Genomic DNA, 16,321 nt, shown 5'->3' on the forward strand with positions numbered 1-16,321 from the left:
GCTAGGATGTCAATTTAACCTCCTGAGACCCTGCGTCCTCATACGGGGACAATACATTTTGGCTTCACAGCACCATAATGTTTAATTCTACGAAACTTAGACCCATTGGTCTCATTCATGGACACTTTGTCCTCCACCCTGTGGTCACAAAAGCAAATTACGCTGATCAGTATACATTCAAGATGGCCGTGATCCCGACCAAAATGTGTTACAGTCGGTCTCTACAGAAAACCCAACCAGGTACAAAACCTCTTCAGATTTTATGATTGAAACTTGTTTATTAAATGCGTATTAACAGTTGTAGCTTGATACGGCAGACAAATTGGACTAATTTTATCAATAGCAACAAGCTACAACACCGTTACACACAAGGTACTCACATGAGGACATTGGGACTTTTTCAATGTAACACAAAGACAATTCTTAGCTTTCATACTTATTAGGTCCTATTAATCCCCAAAAGGTAGGAGAAATTAAAAATGCATGCCAAACAAAAGCTCGGGTATCAGGAGGCTACGAGAATTGTTCACAGAGTGTAATGTCTGAAAATGGAGAGCCCAAAAAGATCACGGGCCACCATACAAGCCGTATACCCGTTTCTAGCAGAGGAGCTCAGTGCCCCATCCTCCTGCGCTCTCAGCGGGCTTAGCCCTCCTCAGCCTGGAAAAACACCGCAACAGGCCACCATACCGCTACGTCTTAAAACTGTGTTAGCTAACCGATGCTAACAGAGAAAATCGTACCGTGGTCCTCAAAGCAGCCACTTAAGAGACTGACCACAGAGTGTGTGAGTGTTACTGAACAGAGCGAAGGTCTGCCCGTTAGCAGAGCTGTCATCCAGCTGTTTCACACTGCCCTATTAACAGTCCTCACTTCATGGTCAACGATTTATCTAACAGGGGATTTTATTTAAAAGGTCAAACAAAATTGTGTCTTTATAAAAACAAATTTGGTCTTAAAAGAGTGTTTTTGGGGAAAAAAAAAATCTTGGAAAAAAAGGGGGGGTGGGTGTCTTTAGATCAGGGTCATCTTATATTCGGAAAAACACACTAAGTTAAGCCTATTTATATGTTTGTTTTGTGCTTTTGCAGCTCTTGAGAAAACAACCTGTAATTACTCATTATTAGTAGTTAATAAAATATATGGATGCATGTCCACTCAGGGCTTCCGTACTAATCTTAAGTTTTATAAAGCAAAACAAAGTCACTGGTTAATTGACTGATGCAGGACTGTATATGCAGGATTTAGATGTTAAACTGCAGATTGTTACATGAAGCTAAATGTGTGAACTCTATATACTGCTGGGTATTTACATTTGTAGCTGTTACATAGATAATGTAATGCACTAAAAGGTACAATATTTGCCTGTAAGATGAAGCTGAGTGGAATTATAAAACTGTACAGCAGCACCCCAAATTGTACCAAGGTGCAGTACTTAATCCAAGCACTCCTGCCTCTGTGAAAGAAGAGGTATATTACCAATGCATTAAACATCAACACAGCTAACAACTCAGCAGTATTATCTTTGCACTGAGAGGCATCCACGAGATTGTTCTGCTGCAGTAACCTGATTTTCATGCAGCTAAAACAGTCGGCTGCAGACAAACACCTGACTCTGCCTGCAGTTGTTTATTGCTTTATTGCAACTCAATCGTATTTTACATCTTAATTGTTTAAACAATAGACATTCATACTCTTTAGGTTTTGTTTAAAGCATGTCAGTTTTTATTTTTTATAGTCGGAGTTCAGGAAGTGTAAGGTCTTCTTGTTACATTCCTTTTTTTGTTGTTGCTGCTGTGACACTTTAATATCCGGTCTTTATACGAATGCAGATAATTTATAATAAAAACCACCTTTGAGAAAAGATGAATCGAGATGCAATATATCATTAAACAAGCAATAAGCAGATTTTATTCGGAAGTATCTTACATGTAATTATAAGATACAATTTTCTGCAATCACATTTTCTTTCATTTTCATGTATTATAGATTTTATTCGGAAGTATCTTACATGTAATTATAAGATACAATTTTCTGCAATCACATTTTCTTTCACTCATCCACGGTTCCTGCAGGGAGAGAGGTACATTTCCCTCCCTCTGCTAAGATTCCTCTTTATATTTTTCTTCATCTTCTTTCATTCAGCTCTATGACCTTGGTTCTCCTGCTGAATCTGCCAACACTGTGCCGGGCTGCTCTCTTATTGATGACCACTGCACCAACACGGAGCATCTCCCCTCCTGTGGAAAGAGGGGTCGCTGTCAGGGCGAGTGGGGCTCCGTCAGCTGCCTGTGTGACCCGGGGTTCACAGGCCCTCAGTGTGAACAAGGTGAGTATTTTGAAGAGCTTAAAACTGACCAGGAGGTTTTCAGGGAAAGTCGAGTGAGACCTCTGTGGAGTCACGCGCTTTAAGCCTCACAAAGCGCACAATCCAACTGGGAAATGTGAGAAATTCTGCGTTCTAAAATGTCACTTTGCTGCTGCAGGAAGATAACCTCGCCTCACATAAAGTGCTTCAGCAGAACAGCACGTCCTCGCTGTGATATCCTCCACTATTTCCCACATGACAGCTGAATTAATTAAACGAGCCTTGTGTGCTTTTTGATTGACAAGCGGCTCCAGAGTTCTCCTTCGACGGCCGAAGCCACATTCAGTTCCAGCTCCTGTGGTCGCTGCCGGCGCGACAGACGAGGGTGCAGGTTGGCGTTCGGACACGTGCCGCCTCTGGAGTCCTCTTCAGTCTGCTTTCCCAGGAGCAGAATGAGTACCTGCGTTTAGAGGTGAGTCACAGCCGGGCACACCCCTGCACCTCGATAGCTCTGATTGTCTCGTTTGTGGGCCTTTAAATGATAATAAGAGCCCGAACGATTATTGATGCAATCTCCTGTCAGGCTGAGAGTGAGTAATATCAGGGTGGAGGACATGTGGGCGGATACTAAAGGGGCTGATGATTGACATATGTATGTTTTCCACAATGTCTTTGAATAAGTCTGCAGAAGGCTGCTATTGAGAGGCTGCTATTAAAAAAATTAGGCCTTGGTTATTCAAGGTTATTTCTGTCTGTGGTTAATGTTTCAAACACAATCGAGTAAGAAAGCGAGGCTGTGCGCGATGATTGGAGGGCCGAGTGAAGGTCAGATCCCCTGCTCTGCACTCGAGGGTTCTGACACAGCTTGCTTCAAGTGCTGAGCTCAAAGTCATGCTGCTCGCTTTGCCACACCTGGGGTGGAGTGGTGCTCACACAGAGCGTTTCTTCAGGAGAAAAGTCGGCTTCGCTTTGCCAAAGCACCATAATAGCATTTCTCTGCTGCCTGACACGTTGCTGAGTGGAGATGAAGCCATTGTTGCCTGTCGAAGCCCTTCGTCTCATTGACTGACAGGCAGAGTGTGAAGCACCTGGAATAAATAGCTCTGTTAGGTCTGTCACTTTTGGCTAACCCACAGGTCAGGTGTGTGCGGTGAACCTGTCTCTGTTCTGGTGATTCCACACCGCTGGTCCGTCTTTGAACACACCTTGTCTTTGTGCTTGTTATTTGTTAGACAGCATTGTTTAAAGAATCATCCCTTGTTTTTCTGCGGGTCCTTACACTACATGAAGAAAAACAATGCTGTCCCGTCCCCTGGTTGCAGTCCCACAGTGACAGGAAAAGGAAAAGTCTGTAGCCTTTGCTGTGTGTTTGCTGTGAATCCTCTCTGGAGCTGAATTGGTGAGCTGTATGAAACAAGTGATGTCTGTCCGCGGCTGCACGCTGAAGCATTTTCAGCCCGGTTGTCTCAAAGCTCTTAGAAACACTCGAGCAGAAGTCTGTAGTGTTTGCCGACAACAAGCCCTAATTTAAAGGGCTGCCTCTCTCCCCTCTCTTTCTTAAGGGTAGATATGGGATAGAGTGCACACTGAATAAATAAGCACGCTTTCACACAAAGGTTATCAGGGGCGAGCTGGGTATGAACAGCACGCAGCTCTCCAAGGAATCTAGTGTCTCTGTAAAGAAAACATTTTTCTAATGCCGTCTATGAAGCCGTTTTTGGAGTGACTGGTGCTTAGTTACTTTTCAAAGACCAGTGAGACTTAAAAAGAGCAGAACTCTACGATCACAGAGACTGTGCATTAAATGTGAAAACTTCTGTGGAAACTCGGACGCTCGCTTGAACATTTTGTGCTTAATGGTGGCTGCACACATCTCTGCGGGCTCTGCACAAAGTGTCTGTAATCAGATTTCTCCCTGACTATTGATTGAGTCCTTTGTCCTTTGCTCATTTTTGTTGTGGACTTGAGGGCAGGATGTGGCGCTGGGGAGAGCACAGTCAGCTTTACTGTGTGTGAGTGTCCAGTGGGGGAGACTCATTGGAGATGCCCATGCTGAGGGAGCAATAGTTAATGCAGGCCGGGCTGAATGTGAATTATCTTGCCCCACTGTTTCCAATTAAGCCTTGGACATGTACGAGCTGCAGTTATGGGAGCCCCTCATTGGTTGAGTCCATTGTGTTTGCTCATCCTTAACTGCTGAAGATAATTGTTGTTTCTTGTATACCTTCCCTTCGGGATGACTCCGGCCTCTGCCGAGCACTGATGTGTACGGACGCTCTGCAAAGCATCATCGCAGCAAAATTGTTAATTTAATTGTTACCACTGAAATTTTCATTTCTTCTTTCAGGTTCACAACAGAGAACCTTTGTCTGTGTAGTTAAATATCACAGTTCTTGTTTTGCCCAACCTTTAGCTGCCTTCGCTCCACCGCGGGAGCTGGCCTACTTCTTATGATGTTGTTATTCACAAGATCTGTTTTTGCCCATCAACGCGGCACAATATGGCAGGAGTCCAGGTCTGCTGGTTTAGAATTTGTGTCACCCCATTTTACAGTTGTGTTCACACAACCATTATAAGCCCTGAAATCCACACTAATATGAAAAGCCTCACTACAGAGCGGCTTATTCAGCCATGCAGGAGTCTGCAATATGCAGTCAGACAGCAGGATTTTGTTGCTCTAATTTGGAGCCCAGCCATTAAATTAAAGCATCTTTATTATTTCTTAGTCATTATGTTCTCTTGTCTGTTTGAATGCCATCAAATCAGCAAAGCTCTGCTCTGTATCCCAGGTTATTCAGGGTCTGCCGGCTGTGTTCTACAACCTCGGAGACGGAGACTACAACCTGACGCTGCCCCACCACCGCCTCTCCGATGGAGAGTGGCACGAGGTGGAGCTGGACCGCTTTGGCAGAGAGTTCACCCTGCGACTGGACGGAGGCGGGGGGCGACGGGAGGTCACGGCCTCCCCCGGGCAGAGTCAGGAGATCATCATCGACCCCTCCGCCGTGATGCTCGGAAACTCTTTCCCCTCAGGACACAACCGGAGCTTCCTCGGTGGGTGGCTGCTCACAGGTTATCGGTGGATATGAGGATAAACGAGTGAAATTGATTAATTGTCAATGAAGTAAATAAATGAACAGGCCTAGTGTAAATAGAGTGTTAACACATACTAACAGGTGTGGTTCTTTACCTTGCTTGAATACCTGTTAAAAGTGATGGACGTATGAATGATTTAGTATTTTTCATCACCGCCTGCTGATGCTTCTACATTTCACAACCTGCCCAAAGGTGTTTGGATCCCTTAGTTAAGCAGATGAGAGAGAGCGAGTCAGTGGCACTGATCTGTGTTTAAATGATGTGTTCACTCGCATGCTTCCCACAGAGAGAGCAAACTAACCAGCAGAGAAAATATCCTGCAAAAAAAAGAAGTCCATGCTGACAGCTTAGCCTCCGGCTGTTTGGCTGTTTGCATGCACGAGAGTGTGTGTGTGTGTGTGTGTGTGTGTGTGTGTGTGTTGCTCTGCAGGTGTGTCAGCGGGTCTATTTATCAATGCGTGCGTGTGTGTGTGTATTAGAGCTTACACCTCTGCCTGGGTGTAAATGTGTGTCCATGAAAGATTTAGCCTGGTGTCTTAGTGCGTCTTTTTGACGTTATAAACTCCCTCTCTTCGTCTTTTTTCCTCTCCATCAGGCTGTCTGCGAGATCTGAGGTTTAACGGCCGCTCCGTCCCCCTGGATCGGGAGCAGTCTTCAGAGGGGCTTCAGGTGGTCACCTCACAGGGCGTCTCTGTCGGCTGCTCTTCAGACGCCTGCAGGAAACATCACTGCTCGCCTCCTTTAGTCTGCGTGGACCTCTGGAGACATCATGAGTGCAGGTGCCGTAAATATACAAAGTAGATAACCGGGCATGTTCTGCACACATACATCCAGAGACGAGGACTAAAAATATCAGCAACACCTGCACTCAACCTGCTAATTGCATTTAGACACAGTGTGAAGACCAGCACACTCACACAATATGGATTTCCTGCAGCAGGAGGATAAAAGAATATAACCTTTCAGAACACTGAATGTAATTATCCACAGTCGGAAAAAAACGCTGCAGCTCAGGGTCTCATTAATTTAAGTCCTGTTTATCATCATTTAAATACCTGAACAATTTCTGGCAATCAGAATGTATATGTGTTCAAGTGTTCAAATAACGAAGGAGCAAAGAAAGAAAGAAAGAAATCTGATCTAATCTCATAAGTTGACCTTGAGAAAGGTTTAAAAAAAGTGACTCATAACTTCATAATGAATGTTTAATAAGCTGTAATTCTTCGCTCAGTTATGAGACAGTAAAAGAACAATGTTTGGGTTGTCGGGTTGCGACGGATCCTTCAGAGCTGGTACTTTATCCTCCTCCATGATGAGGGAGCTCTGACGTCGACCCTGCACATCATCCTGACCTGAATACAGACACATCTGTATGCAACATTCATGATTCCACATGCACGAACAGCCAAGGATCAAACGTCCACTTATAAGTCAATATAAATGTTTGTGCGTCTTACAGTGATTATAAAGCCCTGTGGGTTGTTGAGGTCAACTCAACATCAGACTGTCCAGCAGGTGGCAGCTGGTCTGTTCGGCCTGTTACTCCGAGTGCGTAATAGTGTGTCAACCTGAGAAAATAGTGTCTAACAGCAGGAAGTGTCAGAGTGTCGGCTGTCCCTTTAAACTCTGCGGGACCTCTCCTGGCTGTGATTTCAAGACGCTGAACCAGTGTGAGACTTTTCACTGCGGTTGGATATCCACATTCTGTGATTGCAGCACAGCCTCAGGTTACAAAGCACCGCGAGAAGCAGGGGGCAGGGCTGAGTGATATTCAGGGGATATTTTGTACAAATATACTGTGGGAGTACCACTGCAGAGCCAATCTCACTTTGTTGCTTTCTTCTTCTCTTTCTTTCTGTTAGAGTACAGTCGCCTCTGTGTAACCATCAAAGAGCATATCTTTGAATCTGAAATACGAGGTGTAACTCCCGGGGGATTTAGTTTTACACTGTCAGCTTAGGTTTCATAAGTCTGTAGAATTCAGTGCTGCTTTTATCTGACAGCTTCCCAAGTGTCTCTTGGCTTTGCTTTACACTATGCTGTCTCGTCTGTGCACAGGTGCCCCGCAGGCCACCTCACCAAAGAGAGCTCCTTGGGCAAGGTGTGTGTCTACACGCTGTGTGCCAGCCGGCCGTGCCGCCACGGCGCCTGTGTGGCTCACTCTCCGTCCCGCTACACGTGCCACTGCAGCGAGGGCTACCGGGGACGCCACTGCGAGGTGACGCTCGCCATGTTCCACAACGAGGACGGCAACACCCTGAGCCTCAGCTCCATGTTCGCCATCAGCATCTGTGTCATGGCCTTTCTAGGTAGCTATGTGGAATATGTCCTCTTCTACCTGTGGTAACAGACGCTGTCATCATCTCTGTCATGTTTTCATATGTATGTGTTTGTTTGTTTTTGTCTTTCCTTCTCATCTTTGCTCTTTGATTTTCACCCTGTTGTATTTTCTTTGTTCTCATCGTCATGCAGTAATTCCTGCATTTCTCTGTAACATCCACTGTTTCATTTGTTTTCCACCTCTGCCTGGTTCTGTGAAATCTACATGCACATATCTAGTAGCCGTATTGATCTCTTGAGTTGTAGCAGGAAGTGATTTCTCCATTGGAGGTTGGTGATATCAGAGACGCAGGAAGGGAAACACTGAATGTCTTAATTTGTGATTCACAGAGAAGCTAAAGCCCCGTGAGAATCTGTTTCAGAGTTTCTTTATGAGCGTTTCTTTATTTCTCATCACCTCTGTGTCCCCCGTCTCTCTCAATGTTACCCTCTGAAGTCAATTTCACGCTCAGCCTTACTTTTTATCTCTCCAACTTATTTTATATCCCACTGTCCTCTCATTGTACTCGCTTGATGTCTTTTTTTTGTCTTTGCTTTCACATTTCTGTGTTCATTTCTGTTTTTCCCAAGTCACTATGAATGTGTCTATGTTGTGCACTTTGGTCTGATGTACACTGCTTGGATCTGTAATCAGGGTTCACCTACAACAAAAAGAACCTCAGAAGTAAAGTCAGATTCTTATTGTCCCTCACTTTCACCAGATTCTTCCAGGGTTAGCTACGGTGGCTGACAAGGGCAATCGCAATGCAACGGCACAAACGGTTTCCATTAGAAAAAACAGGCTGCAAATTCAGAAACGTGCTGCAAAAGACCGAAACAAATGCATCAGCATCGAGCACGCTGCAAATACAGAAACGATGCAAAGTCAGAAACACAGAAAACACATGCAAAAGAAAAACACGGCAGATCCAGTCAACACAACGGAACTGCTCCAGACCTGTAGGGGGCGCTGCAGCGCGACTGCCCTTGTTGGCCACCGTAGTTAGGTTAGGTTAAAGTCTGACATAAAGTTTGTCTATCACAATCGGGGGTTAAACTTGTTACAATGGAGGGATTGTAGGTGAAAGGGATAGTTTGGGTAAAACATGTGGCAGCAGTTTTAGCTCTAATTTAACAAGAAGAGTAGCCAGCAGGGTAATCAGCAAAATGCAAGAAGCTATTAATCATTCACAACAACATCTTTGTGCCAATTACTCTGAAAAACATTGGATGTGGCCTAACTATTTTTCCCATTGGGTTGTTTTAAAATGTGAGAGCAGGCTGCAGAATAACACTGCACAGCTTTATTTTGCTGTGTTTTAGCACATGTAATGCACCTTAAAGTATCTGTACATCAACTTTAAAGAGTTTTAATCTTGATAACAAAGCATTCTGAGATAATCCAGCGGCTTTAATGAGCCTAGGCAGGAACCATAATTCAGCATGTAATCCTTAAAATTAATCTAATTAAACCTTCCTTAAAAGTTCTTCTGTGCTTATTTACTGCTCGAGAAACTACAAGTTAAATCATTGTGATTTATGGAAAAATAACTTCAATATAAATCCAGTCAGGTTAAAAGTTTCTCATAAGTTTCATAGTTTTCTAGTTTATGATTTAATTTGCTCTTAAATGATTGACCAATAACATCACGTCTGTGTGAGACTGGTTTGTAGCTCGGGTCAGGTCGACAGTTCAGTCAGACATCTCATGTTTGTGATAGTGTGAAGTGTTTGATGCAGCATCAGAACACAACTTGTGTTTGGCAGCTCGGCTCCGACCTAATCCCTCCTCACAGATTTATTTTACATGCAGAAGTCTGAGGAGTGAGGAGATAATATCTTAAACCCTCCTAGCCGAAGCCTGCAGGTGGATGCTGGGGTGCAGTACTGGTGCAGGGCAGCGGCGGCAATGACAGAGCAGAGGGAGAGAGCGGGAATCCTGCAGCTTAAATAGACGCCACATTGGGAGGAAGTGTTTGTTAGGTGACTGTGGAGAGTGATGCATGTCAGGTGTGAAATCTGTCTGAACCAGCTCGCAGGCGTCGCTCCATTAATAATAAACGCTCCCACCAGTGTAAATAATACATCTTTAGTGTGGCAGAGATGTTTAACACATCAACAATCATATTTTTCATAAATTAACGGCGAAAATAAGAGCAAAGGAAATTATTAACATGTAGTTAAAAGAGTGTGTGGGCAGAACAAAAGTCAGCAATATGCGTTTAAAGTTCACATCACAAGAATGATATGCTGGTGAGGCAGAGAACGAAGTGAGAGCTTCTTTAAGAGGAAGTTATTGTTAAATATGTGAAAGTTAAATCAGACGTGGCGAGCACCCGCTGTGGGAGTTTGAGGGCCCTCACTAAAAAAGTTTCCCTTTGAAGACTTCAACTTATTGGATGATCTAACGCTGCTCTCTGACATGTTCGGGGTCATAAGTTCAAAGATGTATACCAGCCCCCGACCATTGACTGCTTTGTGCTGCAGGTGAGGAGCAGAATGTTAAGATCAGTGCGTATAAGACGAGGGTTCTGTTGTCTCTTTGTAGTGCCTGCACGGAGCTGAGCTGCTGCATTTTTAAGTCTTGAGTTTTGTAAAAGAATACGTAGTGTTTTAGGCAAGAAGGCATGAATACATGTGTGACCTTACAAAACAATGTGTGCGTACATTATTTTAGTATAAGAAGGCATTTTTAAACCAGTTTATTTCTGCGCTGCATCAAAATTTCACTCAGTTCAGGGAATTAAAAAGTAGAACATCTGCTTTGGTTCTGTTTTATTTGCAAAAAAGTTTTATGACTTAGAGAATTTAAAGTCAGTGAGACGGAGGCTTAAAGAAGTAAAGCCAGCTGGGTCATCTGGCATCGTAGGCAGAGAAAAGACTGTTTAAAAAAGGAAAGAAATATAAACAGAGAGCCGAACATTGAGCCCTGAGGAACACCAGAAGTTAATATTTCAGCCAAGGAGACGCAATTATCAGTTTTAACTGAGAGAAAGGCTGTAAAATACCTTTTTATAATAAATACATCTTAAATAATCTGTTATTCTTTAAATTAGAGAACATGCCCAGTAAAATGTGACAAAATGTGGCTGCAGATCAGCGGTCCCAAACATTCAAGTTACAGTATTGGAAATAAACTGAGGAAATGTGATATTTACCAAAAACTGATGTTTTGCTTAAAAAATTGCCCAAATTATTAACTTGTTATGAAAATAGTTGCTTATTAATTTACTGGTATTTAATCAGCTGCTGTTTCAGCTCTGGAGCCGGTTACAGTCGGATGACACCGGCCTGTGTGCAGAAAAAACACCGCTTGGTTTACGGTGTCATAAGGATTGTAAAAATCTAATAGGATCTAGATTCAATATCTTCCCACGTCTGCTGCCGGCGGGGCTTTTTAAATGTATATGCATTGATATTTCAACACACGGCACCACACGGTGACAAAAAGATGATCTATTGCTTTTATCCCTTCGTAGGGCTGAGCAGAGCGGTGACTTAATTATGTTAGATTTAGGCTCTGCAGCTAAGGAGCTGTGATCGTTTCCTGGTCCTCACAGAGAAAAGGCAGACGTGCTGGTGTGTGAGAGCAGTTGCATGTTGTTGCACTCACTCCCCTCTGTAGGGCCACATCACTGTTTATGAGTCTTTCTGTCAGAGACGAGCTTATAAAGCGGCGGGGCAATTCAATACGCTGTCCCTGCCTTTATAACTGACTCAACAGTCCCTGCAGGGCATGAGGCGAGGATTGGGACATCAGTTATTCTGACACTTGAGAGTGAAACGTATAAAGCAGTCTTCAATATTTGATAATGAATTCAAAGATGATAAAGCGTGGCCTTGGCATCCTTCATGAAAATTCATGTGTTGCTTGCATGCTAAGTAAAAGAAGGTGCAGACCATTTGAAGCAGCTTGGCCGCTGTCGCCGGAGAGTCATTTATATTCAAGACTCAGACTTTTCGCCTGAGCGAGAATCAGCGACTGCTCCTCTGTATAATTCAGATTGGAAAGAGCTGTCTTTGCTCACCTGTTATTACATTTTCACACCCTGAAAAAACGAACAAAACAAACTGAACAATTCGACTTTTCACAGTGAGAGCAGGAAGAAGAAGCAGCTTCACCTCCTGAATGTGGAAACAGAATGAATCCAGTGGTGGGGTTTAATGAACAGCTGCTTTATACAGTGTGTAGTTGTTTAATGACGACCCTCATCACCACAGGAACCACTGCCATAAATACACGCTCACACACGCCGCACCGAGCCAGACTGCTAACTTGGTGCTAAATTAAAGGGGGACTCCTTCTCTGTCTCAACGTGCATTAAAAGTTAAACTGATCATCCATTATTAAGTTTTACATAAGCCATCACAGAGCGAGCAGAGTTCAGAGCGTGTTATTGACGGAGCGGATGAGCTGACGTCTGACCGAGCCTCGTTACTCCACCATCAAATCCCACATTTGGTTTTAGAGCAATGGAGGAAATTAGCGTCCCATATGGAGTCAGGATGCCAAGTGTTCATGTAAAGTGCCCGTTCTTTTTATTTCTGACACATTTATAAATAAATGATTCCTCCTCATCTCTCACCTGTCTCATTTCCTTCCGCCTGTTCGTCAGTTTTCTCCCGCTTCAGCCTTCCATCGATGTTTCGTTTGTCTCGCTGCTCATTCTTCCTCATTATCCTCCGACTGGAGCTGCAGTGAAAGGGTTAAATGTTTGTGATCGTGCCGATGCTGTAGTTGTTTACTCGTTCATAATGCACAGTCCAGTCCGGGCTAACATCATAATACCCTGTTCGTCGTAGCGGTTAGAGGGCAGAGAGGCTGCAGCATTATGGATTGATGAATGACTGCGATGTTTGCTCTACAGCCTGATTGATATTGATCTCTCTGGGATGTAGCTGCACACACACACACACACACACACACACACACACACATAAATCCGGGCAGTAGTGGCTCCAGGCGTAGGGGCAACTAGTGTGTGTTTACCTGGGTCTAATTGTGTGTGTGCTTCAGCCCCTCTGTGCTGCGTATCGAGCTCCTTGCCTATAGAGATGTGTGGAGGAGCTCAGGTGATGCTGAGGCCTGCAGGCAGCAGCTCCGAGCAGGTAATTCTAGAGGTGAGGGGGAGAACCAGACGGCGGGCCTCATCGAGATTCTGGTGTTTTCTGCGAGGGCGCTGTGGCGCAGCGGTGAAGGGGCCGGGTCAGCTGATCGATACCGCTCTCAATCCACCCCATACCGAGGACGGCCGGCTGAGGAGCGAGGGGGAAGCTTACTATCTTTCTCTCTGTGATGTGAGGGCTGCATAGAAATATAGCAGCTCAGGTGTTGAAGCAGTGAAGACATAAAGATGATGATTTTTAATTGAGATACCATTTTTGGGAGGGATTGGCTCTCCGGGAGTTGTTTTTCCATCTTTGTTTATGAATACCTGCCTGTTAGTGTGACCCCGAAGAGCCGTCGCTGCATTATTCTCCTCCGAAGCAATTACTTTAAAAACTCAGACTAATGTGATTACCTTGCATTTCTCAGAAGATTTCCAATTAAACTGATACTTAGCACGCGCCATATAAACTATTCTAGTTGAAATGGATCCCATCTAGTGCGAGAGATAAAAGCCGAGGCCAGACGGAGGCCAGAGAGGAACCGAAAAATAGCAACAGTGAAAGACTTAATGAGAGGAGGGAAGCTCCAACACAGAGAGACAAGAAAGGGAAGATGAAAAAGAAGGAGTGAACTTGTAAAAACAGACACCAAGAAAGGGGGAGCAGAAGGAGGGATGGCAGATGGGAGAAAAATATTGGTTGAGATTAATGGACTTTAAAGGTCAGTCCAGCATGTTGTATAATTCAGCACACAATAGCTGTGATTGATGTGTATGCTTTAGGACCTTTTCCTGCTCCACTCTGCCAGGATTCCTCCGCACGTCCAGCCGAGCCACTGAGGCTCTGAGTTTGAGCTGGGAGGAGCTCGAATTCAGTTAATAGGTTTCCGAGGACCTGCGCTCCCTGTAAGGACAGGAAGCAGACGAGAGAGGAAGAGGTGGACAGGTGTTTCCATGTGTGGTCCATTAGTGTGTCTTAACTGTGCTCTCACAGGACAAATCAGTGTGATGGAAAATCTATTAGCAGGCAAATACTGTCAGTCTGTGTTGCATATTTATTACATTTGGTGTTATTTTCTATTTGATGGAAAATACATAAATTCACACAGTCCAGCCGCTGTCATGTTTACTAGTTCTTCACTTTTTAAATCATCACTTTCCGCTCACGTTGTCAATTTCATTTACACCCAAAGATGTGTTTCTCTGCTGACAATCTCAGTGTAAGTATGTGTCAGCGCCCCGCTGTGGTAACCTGCTCTCTGGCACCCCTCAGTGTTGATGCTGGGCCTGTTTCTCTACTCCTGCTGGAGGAGGCACAAAGGCCTGAAGGAGGGCGTGTACCATGTGTCTGCGCACCACGGCGAGTGGGAGGACATCCGGGAAAATGTGCTCAACTACGACGAGGAAGGCGGAGGGGAGCAGGACCAGGTAAACACATACACATGCTGCTATTTAGACGATGCTCTGCTGAACACAAATATGGCACTTGTTCGACTTCTCAGGTCTGTTTTTATGTACTCTAAATGTCATCATCGTGTATTTTCAGACCTTTAAAGAATAAAACAAGTACGGGAGAACAGGAGCTAAACCAGCTAACACTTTGTAGAGAGTGCTGTTTGTTGGTGCCTGCAAATGGAAACCAAATACCAGTTCCCTGGAGATCCAGGAATGTGAGCCAATTAGCTGAAATTAAGCAAGTAGACAGCAATAGCTGTTAATGCCTCTGTTTTAATAGTGGTGGTAATAGCAGTTTTCTCTCCTCTGCAATCAGATAATTAATTACTGGGCTAATCAATGGGGCTGTTGTAGCCATCGTCTCTCCCTTCATGCTGGATCTAAGTCTCAGACTGAGGCAGAGGTTCATTTGGTAGCAGCGGCATTAGCTGAGCTACGCTGCTCTGAGCGCAGATTGGTGTCATGTGGCAATGTTGTTTTTCATTATCTCTTAAATTCCCCAAAAAGATTACCCAGGAGAAAAAAACATTTATTTTCTCCTCCTCTGTCCTTCTCTCGTTCTCCGTGTTTCTGTCTGTTCTCTCAGAATGCCTTCAACATGGTGGAGCTGCAGCGCTCCCTCCAGCCCAGCCCGGCACAGTCTCTGCGCTACAGCTATCCACAGAGCATCATCTCCTACCCGCAGACTAAGCTCCCCCAGGACAACAACAAGAAGGGAGTATCTAATGGGAATGGCAGTGCAGCCATCGCCCTGCGCCTGGCCATCCCCCCCTCAGAGACAGAATCACTGCCGTCCCCTCTGACCTTCCGCCGCTCCCAGAAAACCCTCTCCTTCTCCAGCCAGGACTTGGCCCGCTACCTGTGTGAGGTCATCAGGGACATGGACCACCCGGGGGAGCTGGGCACCATGACCACGCCGCGCCGTCCCAACGGGAAGGAGCGCGGCCTGGCAGCGGTGCGCTCCCTCAGCTCCCTCAGTGCATCTCAGGGGTCAGAGGTCAGACTTCAATCCGCCCAGAGCAGCCGGCTGGACAGGTTCAAAACCCTGCGAGCCGTGGTGAGCGATTTGAGAGGAGACTCCAAGACTGCGGAGGCCCAGAGAGACAAAGTGAAGGAGAGCAGAGGGCAGCTGAACTGCGAGAAGAGCGGCTGAGGCTCGTAGAAACAGAACTGAAGGTTGCAGAAAAGCAACTCTAATCAGAAGCGGTCGGTGGAATTCCAAAGGGAGATAATTAAATGTGAAATACTCTGAGACTGGGAGGATGCCCAGGGTCTGTGTGAAGTCTGCTATAAATGTACTGTATTGATGAAACTTTGAACATTTCGGTTCTTTGATATAAAAGATGTTTACCAATGAATGACCAGATGTGATGTATTGTTTACTTGGCATTGCACTGTACAGTATTTACTCCACAGGCAGCACTTTTGGAAGCGCCCTGTGTCCAAACTCTTCATGTCATCACGCTTGTAAGAGTAACGTCTCGGCAGACGAGTTTCAGCCAGAGACGCTGGATTCTTTCTGCTGTCAATGACTCATGAAACCGTTTATGTGACAAAATGATTTTGTTTCATTTGTATTATCCATTTCTTTTTAAATAAATCATTATCTTTGATAATATTACGAGCTTGATCTTGTTCAAACACCAGTTCACATTTGTGATCGTTAAATCTCCGTTTTTTGAAGTTCAAGCCGTCTTTCATCATCAGATGTTGGTCAGGCAAAATGTTCAGCAGACACAGAGTCCAATAAGATGTCTTCCTTATTACCTTCACATGAATAATCTTTCTACGTTGATCTGTCGGCCTTTATTAGGATGACAACATGCATGACTAAAAACTAACCTGGAACAGCTGTTCTTGTCTTACTCAGCCGGCTTTTACAGCAGCGCTCTCTGATGAGAAGAGAAAAGTCAATTTCAGGATTAATCATTCATGTCCGCAGCCCGAAGCCTTCTGACCTGAGCTTCTGGGAGTCTCCAGGATGAACTCAAAGCGTGGGGGTCCCTGCAGGTCGCCCCACACCACACTTAATTAG

General features: G+C 44.8%; 1 protein-coding gene across 1 annotated transcript in view; it reads left to right on the forward strand.

The window, feature by feature from the left end:
- LOC138612784 (neural-cadherin-like) overlaps positions 1 to 15,857 on the forward strand; it is a 97,509-nt gene extending 81,652 nt beyond the window's left edge. Inside the window, exons 27-33 of the mRNA XM_069686227.1 lie at positions 2,146 to 2,329; positions 2,614 to 2,780; positions 5,098 to 5,362; positions 6,000 to 6,183; positions 7,463 to 7,713; positions 14,105 to 14,259; positions 14,873 to 15,857. Coding sequence (XP_069542328.1) covers positions 2,146 to 2,329; positions 2,614 to 2,780; positions 5,098 to 5,362; positions 6,000 to 6,183; positions 7,463 to 7,713; positions 14,105 to 14,259; positions 14,873 to 15,439 — 1,773 coding nt within the window. The 3' untranslated portion in view covers positions 15,440 to 15,857. The remainder of the gene's footprint in view (positions 1 to 2,145; positions 2,330 to 2,613; positions 2,781 to 5,097; positions 5,363 to 5,999; positions 6,184 to 7,462; positions 7,714 to 14,104; positions 14,260 to 14,872) is intronic.
- Positions 15,858 to 16,321: the final 464 nt, after the last annotated feature.

This window comes from Semicossyphus pulcher, unplaced genomic scaffold, assembly GCF_022749685.1.
Source record: "Semicossyphus pulcher isolate SPU_LCO1_2020_fin unplaced genomic scaffold, fSemPul1.0.p SCAF_8, whole genome shotgun sequence".
In the NCBI taxonomy this organism is placed as follows: domain Eukaryota; kingdom Metazoa; phylum Chordata; class Actinopteri; order Labriformes; family Labridae; genus Semicossyphus; species Semicossyphus pulcher.